General features: G+C 45.6%; 1 protein-coding gene across 3 annotated transcripts in view; it reads right to left on the bottom strand.

Annotated features, from left to right (window-relative positions):
* The window catches only part of LOC143816179 (uncharacterized), a 173,110-nt gene that overhangs the window by 44,996 nt on the left and 109,948 nt on the right, over positions 1-18,166 (bottom strand). For all 3 annotated transcript variants that reach the window (XM_077296255.1, XM_077296256.1, XM_077296257.1), the window contains 2 exons: positions 2,848-2,907; positions 754-808 (listed from right to left, as the gene is read on the bottom strand). In XM_077296255.1, the coding sequence (XP_077152370.1) occupies positions 754-808; positions 2,848-2,907 (115 nt within the window). The remainder of the gene's footprint in view (positions 1-753; positions 809-2,847; positions 2,908-18,166) is intronic.

Raw genomic sequence — 18,166 nt, 5'->3', positions numbered from 1 at the left:
TTTTTCATAAATAATCGCAAGTAATATCGAAGAAATGTTACCACTATCATGAAGTATAATATGTCACGAAAAAACAGTCTCAGAATCAGCGGGATCCGTTGAAGCGTTCGAGAGTTATAACCTCATAAATTGACAGTGGTCAGAATTGTAAAAATTGGCCTGGTCATTAAGTACCAAATTGGCTCTGTCACTAAGGGGTTAAAAGCCCGTTTACACAGGCAGACCAGGCTAAATGATGCACATGGAACAATCTATAATATATCGTTCAGTACGCATAGACTGCCATTGTTCTTGGCAGCAATAATGTTTTGCTTGCGTATTGGGTGATTCACAACCTGTTTACACTGCAAGACCATAGTGAAACAAGCATTTCTTTTTATATAAAAAAGTGCATATTCAGAGGGGATAGTAATGATGTGTAAATGGAATGCAGTGGTTTTGCATCTAATCGCCCTTCCTCTTGCCCTAGAGAAAGAGCTAGCATGATTGGATGTGAAACGGCCATTACCCAGTCATACACCCTGCTACTCTCTCATGTGAAAATGCCTTTTATTCTAAATAAAAAGAAAATTACAAGTAAAATCTGTCACTCACCAAACTGCTTGAAAAATATCTCATGGTTTTCTCATGTAGCCCATTCAACTCTATCCAAGAATACAGAATAGGTTCAAGCACCTTCAAACTCTACTTAACTATCATACAAAGGCAAATGTAGGTCTCACAAAGTGCATAAACAATGACAGTAATACTTACTCGCAGTCAAAATCATCTTCGTCATCACTGTCATTTGTTCCAATGTAAAAGTAGGCTATAGTAAAAAAAAAACAACAAAAAAACATATTTTGAGATATTGATAACGAAACAGACCACCTTTTATTTTCAATAGATTGTTATACAAATTGTGGTTGAGGGTTTTCTCATATATAATTTTGATGGAGTTTTGAGATGCAGTTTTTGAAGCAGAAACTATCCATTCCTGCCTTTTTCTTAAAAAAAAACAACACTGGTCATCCCCATGAAAATAACACCTCCACAGTCAAACATGGTTGTGGAAGCATCATGTTGCGCTGATGCTTTTCTTCAACATGCATAGGGAAGCTGGTGAAAATAAAAAAAATTGGGGCTAAAAGAACATTTTTGTGAGAAATTTTATTTTTTATTTTCATGGCTCTATGTTATAAAGTTCTGTTAAGCACCAGGGGGTTTACAGCTCACCACACATCAGGGGGATTCCATTGTCTAGGTACTCAGGGGTACATCAGGGGCTCTAAAACACAACATGGCATCTGCTCTCAATTCCAGCCATTTTTGCATTCAAAAAGTCAAACAGTGCTCCTTCCCTTCCGAGAACTGCCGTGCACCCAATCAGTAGTTTTCACCCAAATATAGAGTATCGGTGTACTGGTGAGAAATTGCGCAACACATTTTTTGGTCCATTTCTTCCTATTACCTTTGTAAAAATAAACAAATAAAGGCTAAAGTAAAAATTTTCTGAAAAAAAAAAAAGTTAATTTGTTAATTTTTTTCTTTTCACATTGTTTTACCTTCTGTGAAGCACCTGAAGGGTTAATAAACTTTTTGAATGTGGTTTTAAGCCGTTTGAGGGGTGCAGTTTTTAGAATGGTGTCAATTTTGGGTGTTATCTGTTATATAGGCTCCTCAAAGTCATTTAAAATGTGATGTGGTCTCTAAAAAAAATGGCTTTGTAAATTTTGTTGGAAAACTTAGAAACTGCTGAACAACTTTTTTTTTTTAACTTCGTAACAAAAAAATTATGTTTAAAAATTGTGCTGTTGTAAAGTAAACATGTGGGAAATGTTATTTATTAACTACAGCTCTGGCAAAAATTAAGAGACCACTGCAAAATGTTCAGTTTGTCTGATTTTTCTCTTTATAGGTATATTTTTGAGTAAAATGTAAATTGTTCTTTTAGTCTATAAACTTCTGACAACATGTCTCCGAATTTCCAAGCAATTTGTATTTTTTTTCTGACAAAGAAAAATGATCAAAATAAAAAAAACAAAAAACAGTGCTTTCAGACCTCAAATAATGCAAAGAAAACAAGTTCATAATCATTTAGAAACAACAATACTAATGTTTGAACTCAGGAAGAGTTCAGAAATCAATATTTTGTGGAATAACCATGATTTTTAATCACAGCTTTGATGCGTTTCGGCATGCTTTCCACCAGTCTTTCACACTGCTCCTGGCGCAAAAATGTAAGCAGTTCTTCTTTGTTTGATGGCTTGTGACTTTCCATCATCCCCTTGATTACATTCCAGAGGTTTTCAATGGGGTTCAGGTCTGGAGATTGGGCTACCCATGACAGGGTTTTGATGTGGTGGTCTCTTAATTTTTGCCAGAGCTGTATTTTGTGTGACATATCTCTCTGATTGAAGGGTATAAATATTTCAGATTTTAGCAAGTCATAGCAAAGAAATTTTACCACTATCATGAAGTACAATATGTCACGAAAAACAATCTCAGAGTCAGTGGAATCCGTTGAAGCGTTCCAGAGTTATTACCTCATAAAGTGACACTGGTCAGAATTGTAAAATTTGTCTCGGTCATGAAGGTGAAAACAGGCTTGGGGGTGAAGGGGTTACCGGTAACCCCTCTGAAGTAGTGATATATTGTATGACTACTGCAGGGTCTGAGGGACAGTGCATGAGTCACTCTTTACAGTTTTGACTTTACATTTTGTCAGATGCGTTTCTTGAAGTGTAACATAGTATAATTCAATACAAATATGTAAAAATTGACACCCAGAAATATTATATGAAGTAGTAATCATGAGGACAGTAACAAATGCCTGTTAATCGAGAGAGTAGATTATATATACATTACCATTTGGTATATAGTCTGATGAATCCATAGACATAGTAAGCTGGATGGCAGGAGACAGCGCTGTAAGGTGAAATACAAATCACAATAAATTATTATTACTCTTGCTTTCCCGCATAGCTGAGTGTGACTGAATAACAGGACCATTTTATTCCAAAGTGCTTCAGACTACCACAAGCTAAAATCACTTTTTTTTGCAGTAAATAGATGTGCTTCAAAATTTGCAACTTTTTTTCACCATCAGAAAACTAATGTCGCATTTTTGGCAACTCATGTATGTTATATAATATACCATACTAAAATTCTGCATTTTGGTTATCTAATGTCTAATTGAAGGTGTATAACCATAACAGTAAAAAAAAGATAATCACAGATTTAGGCCGTGTTCACAAATAGCGTCAGTGCTGTGTTTTTTCTCCTACTTTAAATATGCATATTTTCTGTGTCTGCACCATAAGGCCATGTTCCCACATAGCGTAAATGCTGCGTTTCTTTCTGCTGCAATTTTTTAGCAGAAAATCTGCAGAGTTTAAAAGAACCTGTCACCAGGAATATCGTTGCTAACGTGCAGATATGGGGCTCTACATTGCGGCCGGCTGTCAGTCAGAGGCGGGGGCGCGGTTACAGTGGCTGCTCTGTATACTCGCGTTACTGGAACGCCCCCGCCCCTATGACTGAATATCGAATGCCGGCGGGGGGAATAAAGATCATTTTCTACCCACTGCACTTGCCCCGTACAGCATAATAACACTGTTAACCTGGAGATTAATCCCATATCTGCAAGATAACAGTGTTATTCCTGGTGGCAGGTTCCCTTACCGTTCAAATGTGATTTCAAAAAGCTCATGCCCACTGAGCCTCTAAAGACGCTGTTGATCTCTGCATTGTGGGGCATTTTTTCACTATAGGGAGGTTGAAAAAAGCTCGTATATAAAACACATATAAAAACTAACAATTGTTTTTATGTACGGAATTGTCACGGATAACAGCCAGTGGGGATCACGCAGATCCCACCACTGTTTCCTCTTTGTCACAGATGACACTGGAGAGATCCCACTGCTGTCACAAGTTGTCAAGGAAACACAACTCCACTGCCTCCAATCGTCAGAACAATTACGCAATTAGGCCTCTTTCACATTTCCGTCTTGAGACGGCCGTCATGATGCGTCGACGCAACGCATTGACAGACGTTGGGAAAAGATTGTGAAACGGATGTAACGCATCCAGTAATGTGACGGATGCATCGAGTGTGGTAGGACCTGAAATTTAATACATAAAACTCTGGAGGGGAGAGAGAGAAGAGAGCGAGAGAGAGAGACTTTTTCCCTGACTTGAAAATCCTTCCGGGCATGCTCAGAGTGAAAAGACGGGATACGTTGCTGGATTCCTGTGTTTGACAGTCAGCGACAGACCCGTCGCTGAGCGATTTTCCGACGTGCAGAAAAAACGTTCCTCTGAACGAGAGAGAGCGAGATTTCCCCGGGTTTGAATATGCTTCCAGGCATGCTCAGATGTAAAAACTGCATCCGTCACTGGATTCCTGCAATTCACAGTGTGCGCAGGATCCAGTGTCCATAGGCTCCCATTCTGTGGAACGACGTATGCCGCAGGAGGCGTCGGGGAACGTTTTTGCACTGCAGACAAAAAACGTTTCATGGAACGTTTTTTGGAAAAGACGGGCCGTCAAATTCCACAGGATCCAGTGCACGACGGACGAAATGTGTGGCCATCCGTCACGATATGTCGCTAATACAAGTCTAAGAGAAAATGCTGATTTTTTTGTAGGATCCTATTTTCTCAAAAAACAACGTATCTCGATGGGACTACAAAGACGGAAGTGTGAAGGGGCCTAATACAAGTCTATGGGAAAAAACAGGATCCTACAGAAAGATTTGCAGGATCCTGTTTTTTCAAAACTCGACGGATTTCGACGGGAGAGAAAAGATGGAAGTGTGAAAGAGGCCTAAGTGACGAGTGATGGACGAGGCTGTGAGTGTATGGTATATACATGGTACATATGGTATATACATGGTACACCGCCATACAGTCACTGCCAACTCCACAATAGCAAAAAACCCAAAAACTACTAGCTGCCACCAGCAATCGTTTATACAGGCCGATTGGACACCCGTTTCAGATAGTGTATGGCTTCAGGATTAAATGTTATATAGTTAATCAGGAAAAATACACAGTGTTTATAAAAAATATACAAAGATGTTAAAAAATGGGAACAAAACAATATATACAATTACATAAAATAAAAAGGAATAAAGAAAGAAAACTACTAAACGTGATGTTAAAATGGCTTAAAGCTTGGTGGAGGCAAATGGACAAAACCCACAACGAGCTGTACCTTCCAAGGACTGACAAAGAACCCAAACCAAATTTCTGCTTTTTATTAGCTCAAAGTTACACACCCATACCTACCCTTGGGCCGGAGTCACACTACTGTAGAATACGGCCTAGTGTTATGCGAGAAAGCATGCTGCGATTGGCACCGAGACTCGCCAATGCAAGCCTATGGGTGCGAGAAATAAATGAATTCACTTCACCTTTCTGATGTCAGTGCGAGCGTGGTGGGAAATTTATTGTAGAAGAAAGGGAAAGGTGAAAGTGGGATACAACCTTGGATAAAAACAGCAAGGCCTGGTCTAATGATTATCTGAGATCTACTGTAAATATAGAGAGTTGCAGAATGATATCTCTCTGACCTTCCTAGCAGTTCTGATGGCCACAGCTTTTAACATCAAATGCATATGCAGCGCCCCAGAGTCCTGGTCGTTGCAGTACTGATGCTCCGCCGCTAAGGGGGGCTATGGTACGTCTGATGGCACTGAAGGAGTTCATCTGACCAGGTATCATAGACACCAATACATTTCACAGTCTGGCCTCCAGGGGGAGCTAAGGGTACTATGTATTAGGCCACTCCTCACAATCTGGTCAAACTGGGGGTTAGGCAGGAAGTTAGATGAGAAAGCTGACTGGGTTGGAACCAGACAACAGCGTGTGGCAGAGGGTGTTGTAGGGGAAGATTCAGAGGGGTCCCTGTCAGGGGTGGGATCCTGACAGAGGCCTACCAACCAGAGAGAACGTTACGGGACCGCGCCTGCACGATATAGCAGCGGTGCCCTAAGAAAGGACAAGAAGCGAGGTTTATTGTGCTGAGTGAGAAACGAGATCAACGCAACAAGGAGAATACCAGTAGGAGTCATGCTGTAAGACGAGGCAACATCCTACTGAGGCGCATAACCGGTGGCCGGAATGCCGAGGAAGTATAGAGCTCCAGGCCAAACTTCAAACCTACGGCAGGACAGTCAGTTATAGGCAGGCTGTCTCACCCAATTGACCTAGGAAGACACAGGGGGGTAACAACAGGAGTGGGGCGACGCTAGAGTCCCGGAAGAGCTCCGAGCCTCCCCGTCATACGGGTGCGTCCTAACCATAAGATCTGGGGGACGTGGAAGAACATCAGAATCGAGTTGTGAGGGAACACGAGAAACAGACACAACAGTTGTGGGGACTATCCCGTGAGCACAGCAGGGGAGGACCACAACACACAAGCGCTAGAAGGTAGGCACAGATTTCCACCTGCAAAGGGAACTCTGGAGGTGCCATCGGACCGGTCAGGCTTGCGCAGCCCGGTTAACCGTATTCCGGATTGAGGACCCTGAAGCCTTCAGTAAAGAGGTAAAGAGACTGCAACCTGGTGTCCTCGTTATTTACTGCACCGCACTACCCAGGGCTGCCACTAGAAATTTCGGGGCCCCATACTGGCAACATTTTCGGGGCCCCCTTAAGACTCCGCCCAGGCTCCACCCCAGCCCCGCCTCTAAACCTCGAACTGTCTACAGCACCACCGCTGACTCTTGGAAAAACTACACTTCTCACCAATCACACATTAACAGTTCCCATCACCAGATCACACACATAGCCAGCAGATTTTGTTTTGGCCAAAAGGTTTTTTTAATCTGCCACGATGACAAGGTAGACTCTTTTGGCCGGGCCCTACTCTACTCTAACTTATTAAACATTTGTTAAAATATGCAATACAATTTAGGTATATTTTTATTTATTTTTCAATTTTTCAAATGACCAATAATTCCACATACAAGGGACAAATAACACAACACCATGACCAGACACCACATTATCACCACATAGTGACCTATAATACTATCTACAAGGAATAAATACTGCCAGTGACCGAACAATATCGCATACAAGGGACAAATACCACAGCAGCATGTACAGACCACATATTACCACCACATGGTGACCAACTACATACAAGGAACAAATACCAACACAACATGACCAGACCACATATTACCACCACATAGTGACCAAATAATAGCACATACAAGGAACAAATACCGCCACACCATGGCCGGACAACATATTACCACCACATTGTGACTGAATAGTACAATACTGATCATTAATAAAAAAAAAAAATACTATCACCATAAGTGCTATTATACATAGGAGATCTGTACTTAGTATGCAGTGTCTGTGTACAGGTAATACAGTGGTCACCGATGCCATTATACACAGGAGCTCTATATATAGTGTCAGTGTACAGGTAATACAGGGATCACCAGTGACATTATACACAGGAGCTCTATATATAGTGTCAGTGTACATGTAATACAGTGATCACTAGTGACATTATACACAGGAGCTCTGTATATAGTGTTTAGTGTACAGATAATATAGTGATCACCAGTGACATTATACACAGGAGCTCTGTATACAGTATACAGTGTATGGTGTCAGTGTATAGGTAATACAGGGATCACTAGTGACATGATACACAGGAGCTCTGTATACAGTATATAGTGTATGGTGTCAGTGTACAGGTAACATACTGACTCACCAGTGATGTCTCTAGCTGAAGTCCTTCATCTTTGCGTTTCTTTTTAATCCAGCGCAGACCGCCATCACTTCTTTCAGCCAGGACTCGTCTCTGCATAAAATAACAGTTATCTAGAGCACCGCTTCCAGAGCACATTCCCCACTTTTTTCCTTTCTTCTACACTACACATCTGAATACAGACATTCACCCACCATTAATATATACTGTAATTGGTTATTATGCAACCCACCATTCCAAATATAAATTATAATATGCCACTGAGCCCCTTCTAGCTATACATAGCCACTTTCCCCATTTAATATATAAATTAATTAGCACCTGTACTCTTTCTCCCAATTTATTTCCAGTCACTTTATCCTCAACGATCCCACTATGCACCTCTCGCTCTAACCCTAACTCCGATTCATTATAGCTACATGCCCCTTCTGCCTCAATTCATTGTCATGTCTTCTCTCTCTCCCACCCTCTATTCATTATCAACTGCTCTTCCCCACCCTCAAAATTCATTATTTGCTCTCCCTACCTTCAATATACCATTGGCTCTCCCCACCCCCACCTACAATTCAATTGCTGTCCACCGTCCCTCACACTCACTTGATGTGCAGTCCCCATCACCCCCACTTCATCATTTGCAGTCCACCTTACTTCATCATTTAGTCCCCTATCCCCCTTCACTTCATCTGCAGTCCCCCTTACTTTATCATTTGCAGCCCCCTATCATTTCATCATGCGCAGTGCCCCCTCAAACACACTTCATCATCTGCAGCCCCCTATCATTTCATCATGTGCAGTGCCCCCTCAACCACACTTCATCATCTGCAGCCCCCTATCATTTCATCATGCGCAGTACCCCCTCAACCACACTTCATCATCTGCAGCCCCCTATCATTTCATCATGCGCAGTGCCCCCTTAAACACACTTCATCTGCAGCCCACTATCATTTCATCATGCGCAGTGCCCCCTCAAGCACACTTCATCATCTGCAGCCCCCTATCATTTCATCATGCGCAGTGCCCCCTTAAACACACTTCATCTGCAGCCCACTATCATTTCATCATGCGCAGTGCCCCCTCAAGCACACTTCATCATCTGCAGCCCCCTATCATTTCATCATGCGCAGTGCCCCCTCAAGCACACTTCATCATCTGCAGCCCACTATCATTTCATCATGCGCAGTGCCCCCTTAAACACACTTTATCATCTGCAGTCTCACTCTCACCCACCTCACCCATTTAAAAAAACAAAAATAAAAATGTTTTTTATACTTACCTCAGTCGTTCCGGGGCATCTAGTGTTTCCAGCAGTGAAGCAGCAGCTAGAATGTATGGGCTGCTGAGAGGACCTGACAGGACCCCCTACATTCTAGCACATTCACTACTGAGACTGCTAGAATATAAATCAAGAGACCAATTGGAAGTTTTTTAGAAAAATATGAAAACAAACTTTATTAATAACAATGACGAAATTAAAAACATAGGCCTCTGTCACGTAGTAACAGTGCCAATTACCTACAAAAAAGACACCGGACGTGAAAATCCACCACACACAAGATGTAATCTGATGAGGGAGAGAAACACTCAATGCATGACACAGGTGCAAGTGGCACATGTATTCCTGTTCAACCAATATGCCCTAATGACATTGATTACATGAAAGATAGCCCATGTATATAAAATGCGAGTGATCCATACATATATGTCCCGGCAATATGCCTCAGTCACCCTCAATCATCATGTGAGGACTAGTACATGGGCATAGATTCTCTCTGAACAGGGGACTAAATCCATACTCAGTACCCCCTCTCAAATGTCTGGGCTATAAAAATGAGTGTAAAGCATACTTCACCTGGGTGTTGGTGGATCAATTGCACATGCCCCAGAGACTGCTAGAATCAGAGGTGTAGCTAGGGTTTCAACTTAGGGGGGGAGCGAAACATCTGAGTGGGCCCCTAACCAGCTAACCCTGATTACAGCTACGGTTGCGCACTTATTGTGAATATAGGGGAGCCTCAGAATATGACCGCACTGTTATTGAAAATAAATCTCTATACAAAGACGATCATTGACTTTACCGCCATATTGTGACCATATGCAACTTTGATGGTCACAATACTCCGAGTGCCCCTATAACAATGATGCTTAAGTGCCCACTTAACATTTAATAATGTCCCCTAAGTTCCCCCATGTACTGCTCCATTATACACAGTATGGTGAGCTTAAAGCTTCCCTATACACAGTCTAAGGCCCCCACAGCTCCCCTATACACAGTATGGTGATTCTATAACTCCCCGATACACAGTATGATGTTCTCACTGCTCCCATCTACACAGTATGATGTTCTCACTTCTCCCCTATTTACACAGTATGATGTTCCCACTGCTCCCCTATAGATAATGAGCCCAATGCTCCCCTATACACAGTATAATGCTGACAGAACTCCACTATAGAAAGTATAATGCCCCCAGAGCTCCCCTATATACAGTGTAATGGGCCAACAGCTCCCATATGCACAATATGCCTTCACAGTTTCCTATACCCAGTATGATGGGCCAGCAGCTCCCGTCAAACAGTATGATGTCCCTCACAGTTCCCCTGTACACAGTATGATGGGCCCCCAGCTTCCTTATACACAGTATGATGGGCCCGCAACTCCCGTATACACAGTATGATGGACCCCAGCTCCTTTATACAGAGTATGATGGGCCCGCAGCTCCCGTATACACAGTATGATGGACCCCCAGCTCCCTTATACACAGTATGATGTGCCCACAGCTTCCTTATACACAGTATGATGGGCCCGCAGCTCCCTTATACACAGTATGATGGGCCCGCAGCTCCCTTATACATAGTATGATGGGCCTGCAGCTCCCTTATACACAGTATGATTGGCCCGCAGCTCCCTTATACACAGTATGATGGGCCAGCAGCTCCCGTCAAACAGTATGATGTCCCTCACAGTTCCCCTGTACACAGTATGATGGGCCCCCAGCTTCCTTATACACAGTATGATGGGCCCGCAACTCCCGTATACACAGTATGATGGACCCCAGCTCCTTTATACAGAGTATGATGGGCCCGCAGCTCCCGTATACACAGTATGATGGACCCCCAGCTCCCTTATACACAGTATGATGTGCCCACAGCTTCCTTATACACAGTATGATGGGCCCGCAGCTCCCTTATACACAGTATGATGGGCCCGCAGCTCCCTTATACATAGTATGATGGGCCTGCAGCTCCCTTATACACAGTACGATGGACTCACAGCTCCCTTATACACAGTATGATGGACTCACAGCTCCCTTATCACATTATGATGGACCCGCAGCTCCCTTATACACAGTATGATGTGTGCACAGCTCCCTTATACACAGTATGATGGGCCCACAGCTTCCTTATACACAGTATGATGGGCCCGCAGCTCCCTTATACATAGTATGATGGGCCTGCAGCTCCCTTATACACAGTATGATGGACCCGCAGCTCCCTTATACACAGTATGATGTGTGCACAGCTACCTTATACACAGTATGATGGGCCCGCAGCTCCCTTATACACAGTATGATGGGCCCACAGCTCCCTTATACACAGTATGATGGGCCCGCAGCTCCCTTATACATAGTATGATGGGCCTGCAGCTCCCTTATACACAGTACGATGGACTCACAGCTCCCTTATACACAGTATGATGGACTCACAGCTCCCTTATCACATTATGATGGGCCCGCAGCTTCCTTATACACAGTATGATGGACCCGCAGCTCCCTTATACACAGTATGATGGACCCGCAGCTCCCTTATACACAGTATGATGGACCCGCAGCTCCCTTATACACAGTATGATGTGTGCACAGCTACCTTATACACAGTATGATGGACCCGCAGCTCCCTTATACACAGTATGATGGACCCACAGCTCCCGTATACACAGTATGATGGACATTTACTCATCCTCCGGCGTATTCAGTATTTTGGGGCACTGCTGCAGTGCCGCTGCTCAAACTTGTGAGCGCAGCTTCTGACAGGCCAGAAGTTAGAAGCTATGTCAAAAGCGCTCAATGTAAGACTATGAGGCTATGTGCACTTGTTGCGGATTCGTGTGCGGATTTACCGCGGATTTCCTGTGTTTTTTGTGCAGATTTCACCTGCATTTTACCACCTGCGGAATCCTATACAGGAGCAGGTGTAAAATGCTGCGGAATCTGCAAATAGAATTGACATGCTACGGAAAATACAATGCAGCGTTTCCGCACCATGTGCACTGTGGATTTGGTTTTCCATAGGTTTACATGGTACTGTAAACCAGATGGAAAACTGCTGCAGATCCGCAGCGGCCAATCCGCACCGTGTGCACATAGCCTGAGAGTGAGAAAGAGGTCAGAACGAGGCTCCCACAGACTCACACTGATTAGTGACCTCTGCACTGCTCCATGAAACACTGGAGCCTCGGACAGGCCACAAACTGCAGGAGACGGAGCCAAGCAGAGACTAAGGCTACGTTCACATTTGCGTTCTGCGCCGCAGCGTCGGGCGCTGCAGCGTCCCCGCATGAGTCATGCGCCCCTATATTTAACATGGGGGCGCATGGACATGCGTTGCACTTGCGTTTTTTGACGCATGCGTCGCTGTGGTGCATGCGTCAGGGCGCAGAGCAGTTTTTTCTGCGCCCAAAACCATGCAAAAGTGGACGCATGCGTCACAAAACGCTGCGTTGTGCATGCGTTCACATTTGCGTTGTGCGTTGCGTCACCGACGCTGCGGCGCACAACGCAAATGTGAACGTAGCCTAAAACAGATGAAGACGCCAGAAGGTGAGTATCAGACAGGCGGCAGGGGACGAGGATTTTCAGCACCTGGAAGTGGTGCTGTAAATGTGATGCAGCTCTTGGTTACTGTATGGGGGCTCCTTATACTAACACTCATAAAATACCCAGGTGGTACGTATCAAAGGCCCCCTACCCCCCATCTCCAGCCTCCCCGTACATATACTATCATAACATAACATTATAATATTCAGCCCCCAGTGACCTGTCCCCCTCCCCCACAATATCCCCATCATCTCACATCCACCCCCCAGTGCCCTGTCCCACCTCACCCACCTTCAGCCCCCACAACACCCCCATGGTCTCACATTCACCCCCCAGTGCCCTGTCTCCCCTCCCCCACAATACCCCCATGGTCTCACATTCACCCCCCCAGTACCCTGTCCCCCCTCACCCACTTTCAGCCCCCACAATACCCCAACGGTCTCATAGTGACATACCTGAATTTAACAAACCTAAAATGTCCCATCCCCAGCACTTACTGATAAAGTTTGCACTGCAGGACCAGGAAGTGTAAGTGAAATGCAGGGTGTGGGCACTAGGACCCAGAGTGAAGAAAACTGCAGCCAGGAAAAGCTTCATGATCAGGTCAGACGGGCGAAACCATTCACTGCAGGGGGGAGACTCTGCAGCCGTCACTGTGCTAGTAGCCAGCGTGCAGCTTGTCAGACGGGAGCAGACGTTATACTGCTCTGCTACTATACGGTGTTCTCCCTCGTCACAGAAGTGGCCCTGCCCTGGCTCCCCGTGGGCCCCTTCATGTGACAGGGCCCGGGGCGATGGCCCCCTCTGCCCCCCCCCCTACGCTACTGGCTAGAATGGATGGGCTGTAGTCAGGACCTGCAGGGAGCCCATACATTCTAGCTACAGCCGAGCAGGAGCTGCGCAGCCGACTAGGGTACGGCCCTGCACAGCTCCAAAACGGCTCCCGGGCCCCAGCGCCGACGTGTGCGCCGCAGTGAGTGCACAGTATTTTAGTGCATGATGGGGCCCGGTCAGTAGAAGCTCAACAGTGAGGCCCCAGATCTGCGGGCCCCTCTGTGTACTGCTGCTGACCGGGCCCCATACAGCAGTAATGCCTGTAATGCCCTGATGGCGGCCCTGGCACTACCACCACCATCCACACCTATTATTGGGCGCCCCTCAGCAGGGTCACGGACCGGGTCTAGCCACCGTGACAACCCCAGAGTAGAGACTCAGAGGCCCGGTACCGGGTACCCCTCGGCCCTGCGGCAGTGGGGGCGCTGCAACTTGGCGTCACAAACAGGATCTACTTAAGCCTGAAGAATCGGGTCATGTGTGCCTTGGAACTGTGATTTATTAGACTTGGACTGTGACTTATTGCAAAGACTGTGTATTGCCACTTGCCGCCAACAGTTCCCGCCAAAACCGCGCCATTACAGCGCCACAGGGAGCGCAAGGGGAGAAGGAGGGCGTGCCATGGGAGGAGACTACCAAAGCGGCGCCAGAAGTAGCGACCGCCCCCTCCGACTTTTGCTGCGAGATGACGACCTGCCCGGAAGCAGAGGAGAACCACCCCCTAATTTGCAACGGCGGGAACGAGGTGAAGAGGGAGTTCGACCCTGGAGAAATGGCGGAGCCCGGTGCATGCGTTGCCGCCGAATGCCGGACAGCGATGATGAACAGCAAGTTCTGAAGGGTCTGAACTCCTTGGAGCTGTCGGCGGAGGAGTCGAGCCTACCTATCCCGACCACGGAGCCATGGAGGGCGGAACCACATCAAGAGCCCACCTCGGAGGAACCGCAGTCCGGGCTGCGGCCGATTCCAGTGTCCTTGTCAGCGGGACGGATCGACATCGGTGGAATCACATCAGGCGCAGGTATGGAAGACGCACCTGCTCCCCTGACCGATCCTGCCCCCCTGACAGATCCCGCTCCCGCGACCGCTCCTCGCCCCAACAATAACTGTTTCCTCTCGGCGGGGCTGCCGGTGCTCACCCCCGACATGATGGGGAAGCTTATAGAATGTAAATAGTTAACTGTTTGTCCTTCTGATGTTTTTGCTGCTACAACCCGATCAGGGTTAACTCTTAAAGGGATCCCTTTGTTTACCCGGGATCCCTTCCTTTTGCTTTTGTGTTGTTTTTGTTTCCTGTTTATTCATCATTGAAAGAACTGCTGAATCATGAACAATGCATGATTACAAACTTTTTGTACATAGTTTGCACCTTCTTAAAGGTGCTCTCTACTGGTTTTACACAAGGAAAGGACTCTTTGCGAAGACACTGGTCTTGGAACCAGCACCGGAGTCCTTGCTGCGAACAGACTTGCAGCTTGAGAAGTTGCACTACCTCATAGAGACTTGGTCCCCTCTTAAAGGGAATGTTCACATATTGCACTTATGAACAGTGTTGCCTTAAGATGGTTAAATGGCAATAATTTCTTGAAAGAAGAAGTTAAATGTAGCTAATTAGTTGATTGTGAGAAATGTTTAATGATGTTGATAGAAGAATGAGGACAGAAAGTGAACCCGTACGGGGTTAGTCAGTGAGTCCTCCTAGGAGCCATACAGAGATGGCTCAGTAATCCTGAACTGAAAGATGGATGATAAGTTCTATACCGTGTATAGTAGTAGAAAGGCAGTAGGCCCGGGCGGAAAGGGGCGGTCCTGTAACAGAAAGGAGAGTCAGTAGGCCTGGAGCAGTTAGGACAGGCGGTCCTGCAGATGTAAAGAAGGAGAATGCAGAAAAGTTAATTAGCCTTATAATGTTTTATAAGAAGGTCTTTAGTGGATTCAGCGAGTACGTCCTTAAAGGCAATGTTAAATTATTGTTCAAGAAATTTGCACTTAGTAGAATACCCGGTTGGGTAAAAGAAGTTATTTATAGTATGTTATTTAAAGTATTTAACCATGTTTGTAACGTTCAAGTGTCCTCACCTCCCATAAAGGGAAGTCCTGTTAAAAAGTTTACTTGTACTTGCATTTTCAAAATTGTATGTCTTTTTGCTGACATGTATTGTTGTTTTCTTCCCAGTCCAGGAGTACTGGATTTAACCGGGGGGGAGTGCAGCGCCCCAGAGTCCTGGTCGTTGCAGTACTGATGCTCCGCCGCTAAGGGGGGCTATGGTACGTCTGATGGCACTGAAGGAGTTCATCTGACCAGGTATCACAGACACCAATACATTTCACAGTCTGGCCTCCAGGGGGAGCTAAGGGTACTATGTATTAGGCCACTCCTCACAATCTGGTAAAACTGGGGGTTAGGCAGGAAGTTAGATGACAAAGCTGACTGGGTTGGAACCAGGCAACACCTTGTGGCAGAGGGTGTTGTAGGGGAAGATTCAGAGGGGTCCCTGTCAGGGGTGGGATCCTGACAGAGGCCTAGCAACCAGAGAGAACGTTACGGGACCGCGCCTGCACGATATAGCGGCGGTACCCCAAGAAAGGACAAGAAGCGAGGTTTATTGTGCTGAGTGAGAAACGAGATCAACGCAACAAGGAGAATACCAGTAGGAGTCGTGCTGTAAGACGAGGCAACATCCTATTGAGGCGCATAACCGGTGGCCGGAACGCCGAGGAAGCATAGAGCTCCAGGCCAAAATTCAAACCTACGGCAGGACAGTCAGTTATAGGCGGGCTGTCTCACCCAATTGACCTAGGAAGACACAGGGGGGTAACAACAGGAGTGGGGCGACGCTAGAGTCCCAGAAGAGCTCCGAGCCTCCCCGTCATACGGGTGCGTCCTAACCATAAGATCTGGGGGACGTGGAAGAACATCAGAATCGAGTTGTGAGGGAACACGAGAAACAGACACAACAGTTGTGGGGACTATCCCGTGAGCACAGCAGGGGAGGACCACAACACACAAGCGCTAGAAGGTAGGCACAGATTTCCACCTGCAAAGGGAACTCTGGAGGTGCCATCGGACCGGTCAGGCTTGCGCAGCCCGGTTAACCATATTCCGGATTGAGGACCCTGAAGCCTTCAGTATAGAGGTAAAGAGACTGCAACCTGGTGTCCTCGTTATTTACTGCACCGCTCTACCACCACCATCCACACCTATTATTGGGTGCCCCTCAGCAGGGTCACGGACCAGGTCTAGCCACCGTGACAACCCCAGAGTAGAGACTCAGAGGCCCGGTACCGGGTACCCCTCGGCCCTGCGGCAGTGGGGGCGCTGCACATAAAGGGGATTGATTCAATAGATTTAAAAGGGTCCTTGGTAAGGGCACTAAGGACTAGTAATAGGTCCCATGAAGGAAACTCTGGGTATTCTTAGGAAACTGATCTGTTTGCCAAGCTCAAAAAAATCCCGCAATCCAGGTATGATCTGCTAGCTTGGTGTCATAGAAGATACTTAGAGCCGATACCTACCTTAATGGTAGCTGGCTTTAAACACCTCCCCAGTCCTTCTTATAGGAAATCCAGGATCTGTACAGTAGTGTAATTATTGATGTCTACCTTTGAAAAGCCTATAAACCTGAGGAAAGCCTGCCAGATTCAGAAATAAATCTGGGCAGTAACTACCTTCCAACTATACCTTATAAAAGTATACCTTCCAACTTTTTTGAAGGGTATTTATAAGAATCTTAAAGGGGTTGTCCAGTTCAAATCTATAAGTCTGCAGTCACTCTGTGTGACTGCAGACTTACAGGTAAATCTCACAAAATTAGAATATCAAAAAGTTAATTTATTTCAGTTCTTCAATACAAAAAGTGAAACATATATTATATAGAGTCATTACAAATAGAGTGATGTATTTCAAGTGTTTATTTCTGTTAATGTTGATAATTATGGCTTACAGCCAATGAAAACCCAAAAGTCACTATCTCAGTAAATTAGAATACTTTATAACACCAGCTTGAAAAAATGATTTTAAAATCCAAAATGTTGGCCTACTGAAATGTATGTTCAGTAAATGCACTCAATACTTGGTCGGGGCTCCTTTTAAATCAGTAACTGCATCAATGCGGCGTGGCGGAGGCTATCAGTCTGTGGTACTGCTGAGGTGTTATGGAAGCCCAGGTTGCTTTAATAGCAGCCTTCAGCTTGTCTGCATTGTTGGGTCTGGTGTCTCTCATCTTCCTCTTGACAATACCCCATAGATTCTCTATGGGGTTAAGGTCAGACGAGTTTGCTGGCCAATAGAGCACAGTGATACTGGTGTTTTAAACCAGGAATTGGTACTTTTGGCAGTGTGAACAGGTGCCAAGCCCTGCTCGAGAATGAAATTTCCATCTCCAAAACACTTGTCAGCAGAGGGAAGCATGAAGTGCTCTAAAATTGCTCTTGATAATACACAGTGGACCTACACCAGCAATTGACATGGCTCCCCAAACGATCATTGATTGTGGATACTTCACACTAGACCTTGAAAATCATGGTCCCAGAGTCTGGAGGAAGAGTGGAAAGACAAATTCCAAGCTGCTTGAGGTCTAGTGTGAAGTTTCCACAATCAGTGATGGTTTGGGGAGCCATGTCATCTGCTGGTATAGGTCCACTGTGTTTTATCATGACCAACGTCAGCGCAACCGTTTACCAATAAATTTTAGAGCATTTCATACTTCCCTCTGCCGACAAGCTTTTTGGAGATGGAAATTTCATTCTCCAGCAGGACTTGGCGCCTGTCCACACTGCGAAAAGTACCAATACCTGGTTTAAA

Source organism: Ranitomeya variabilis, chromosome 3, assembly GCF_051348905.1.
Source record: "Ranitomeya variabilis isolate aRanVar5 chromosome 3, aRanVar5.hap1, whole genome shotgun sequence".
NCBI lineage: Eukaryota > Metazoa > Chordata > Amphibia > Anura > Dendrobatidae > Ranitomeya > Ranitomeya variabilis.
Note: the sequence above shows the minus strand (reverse complement) of the source record. Positions and strands in the feature narration are given on the sequence as shown.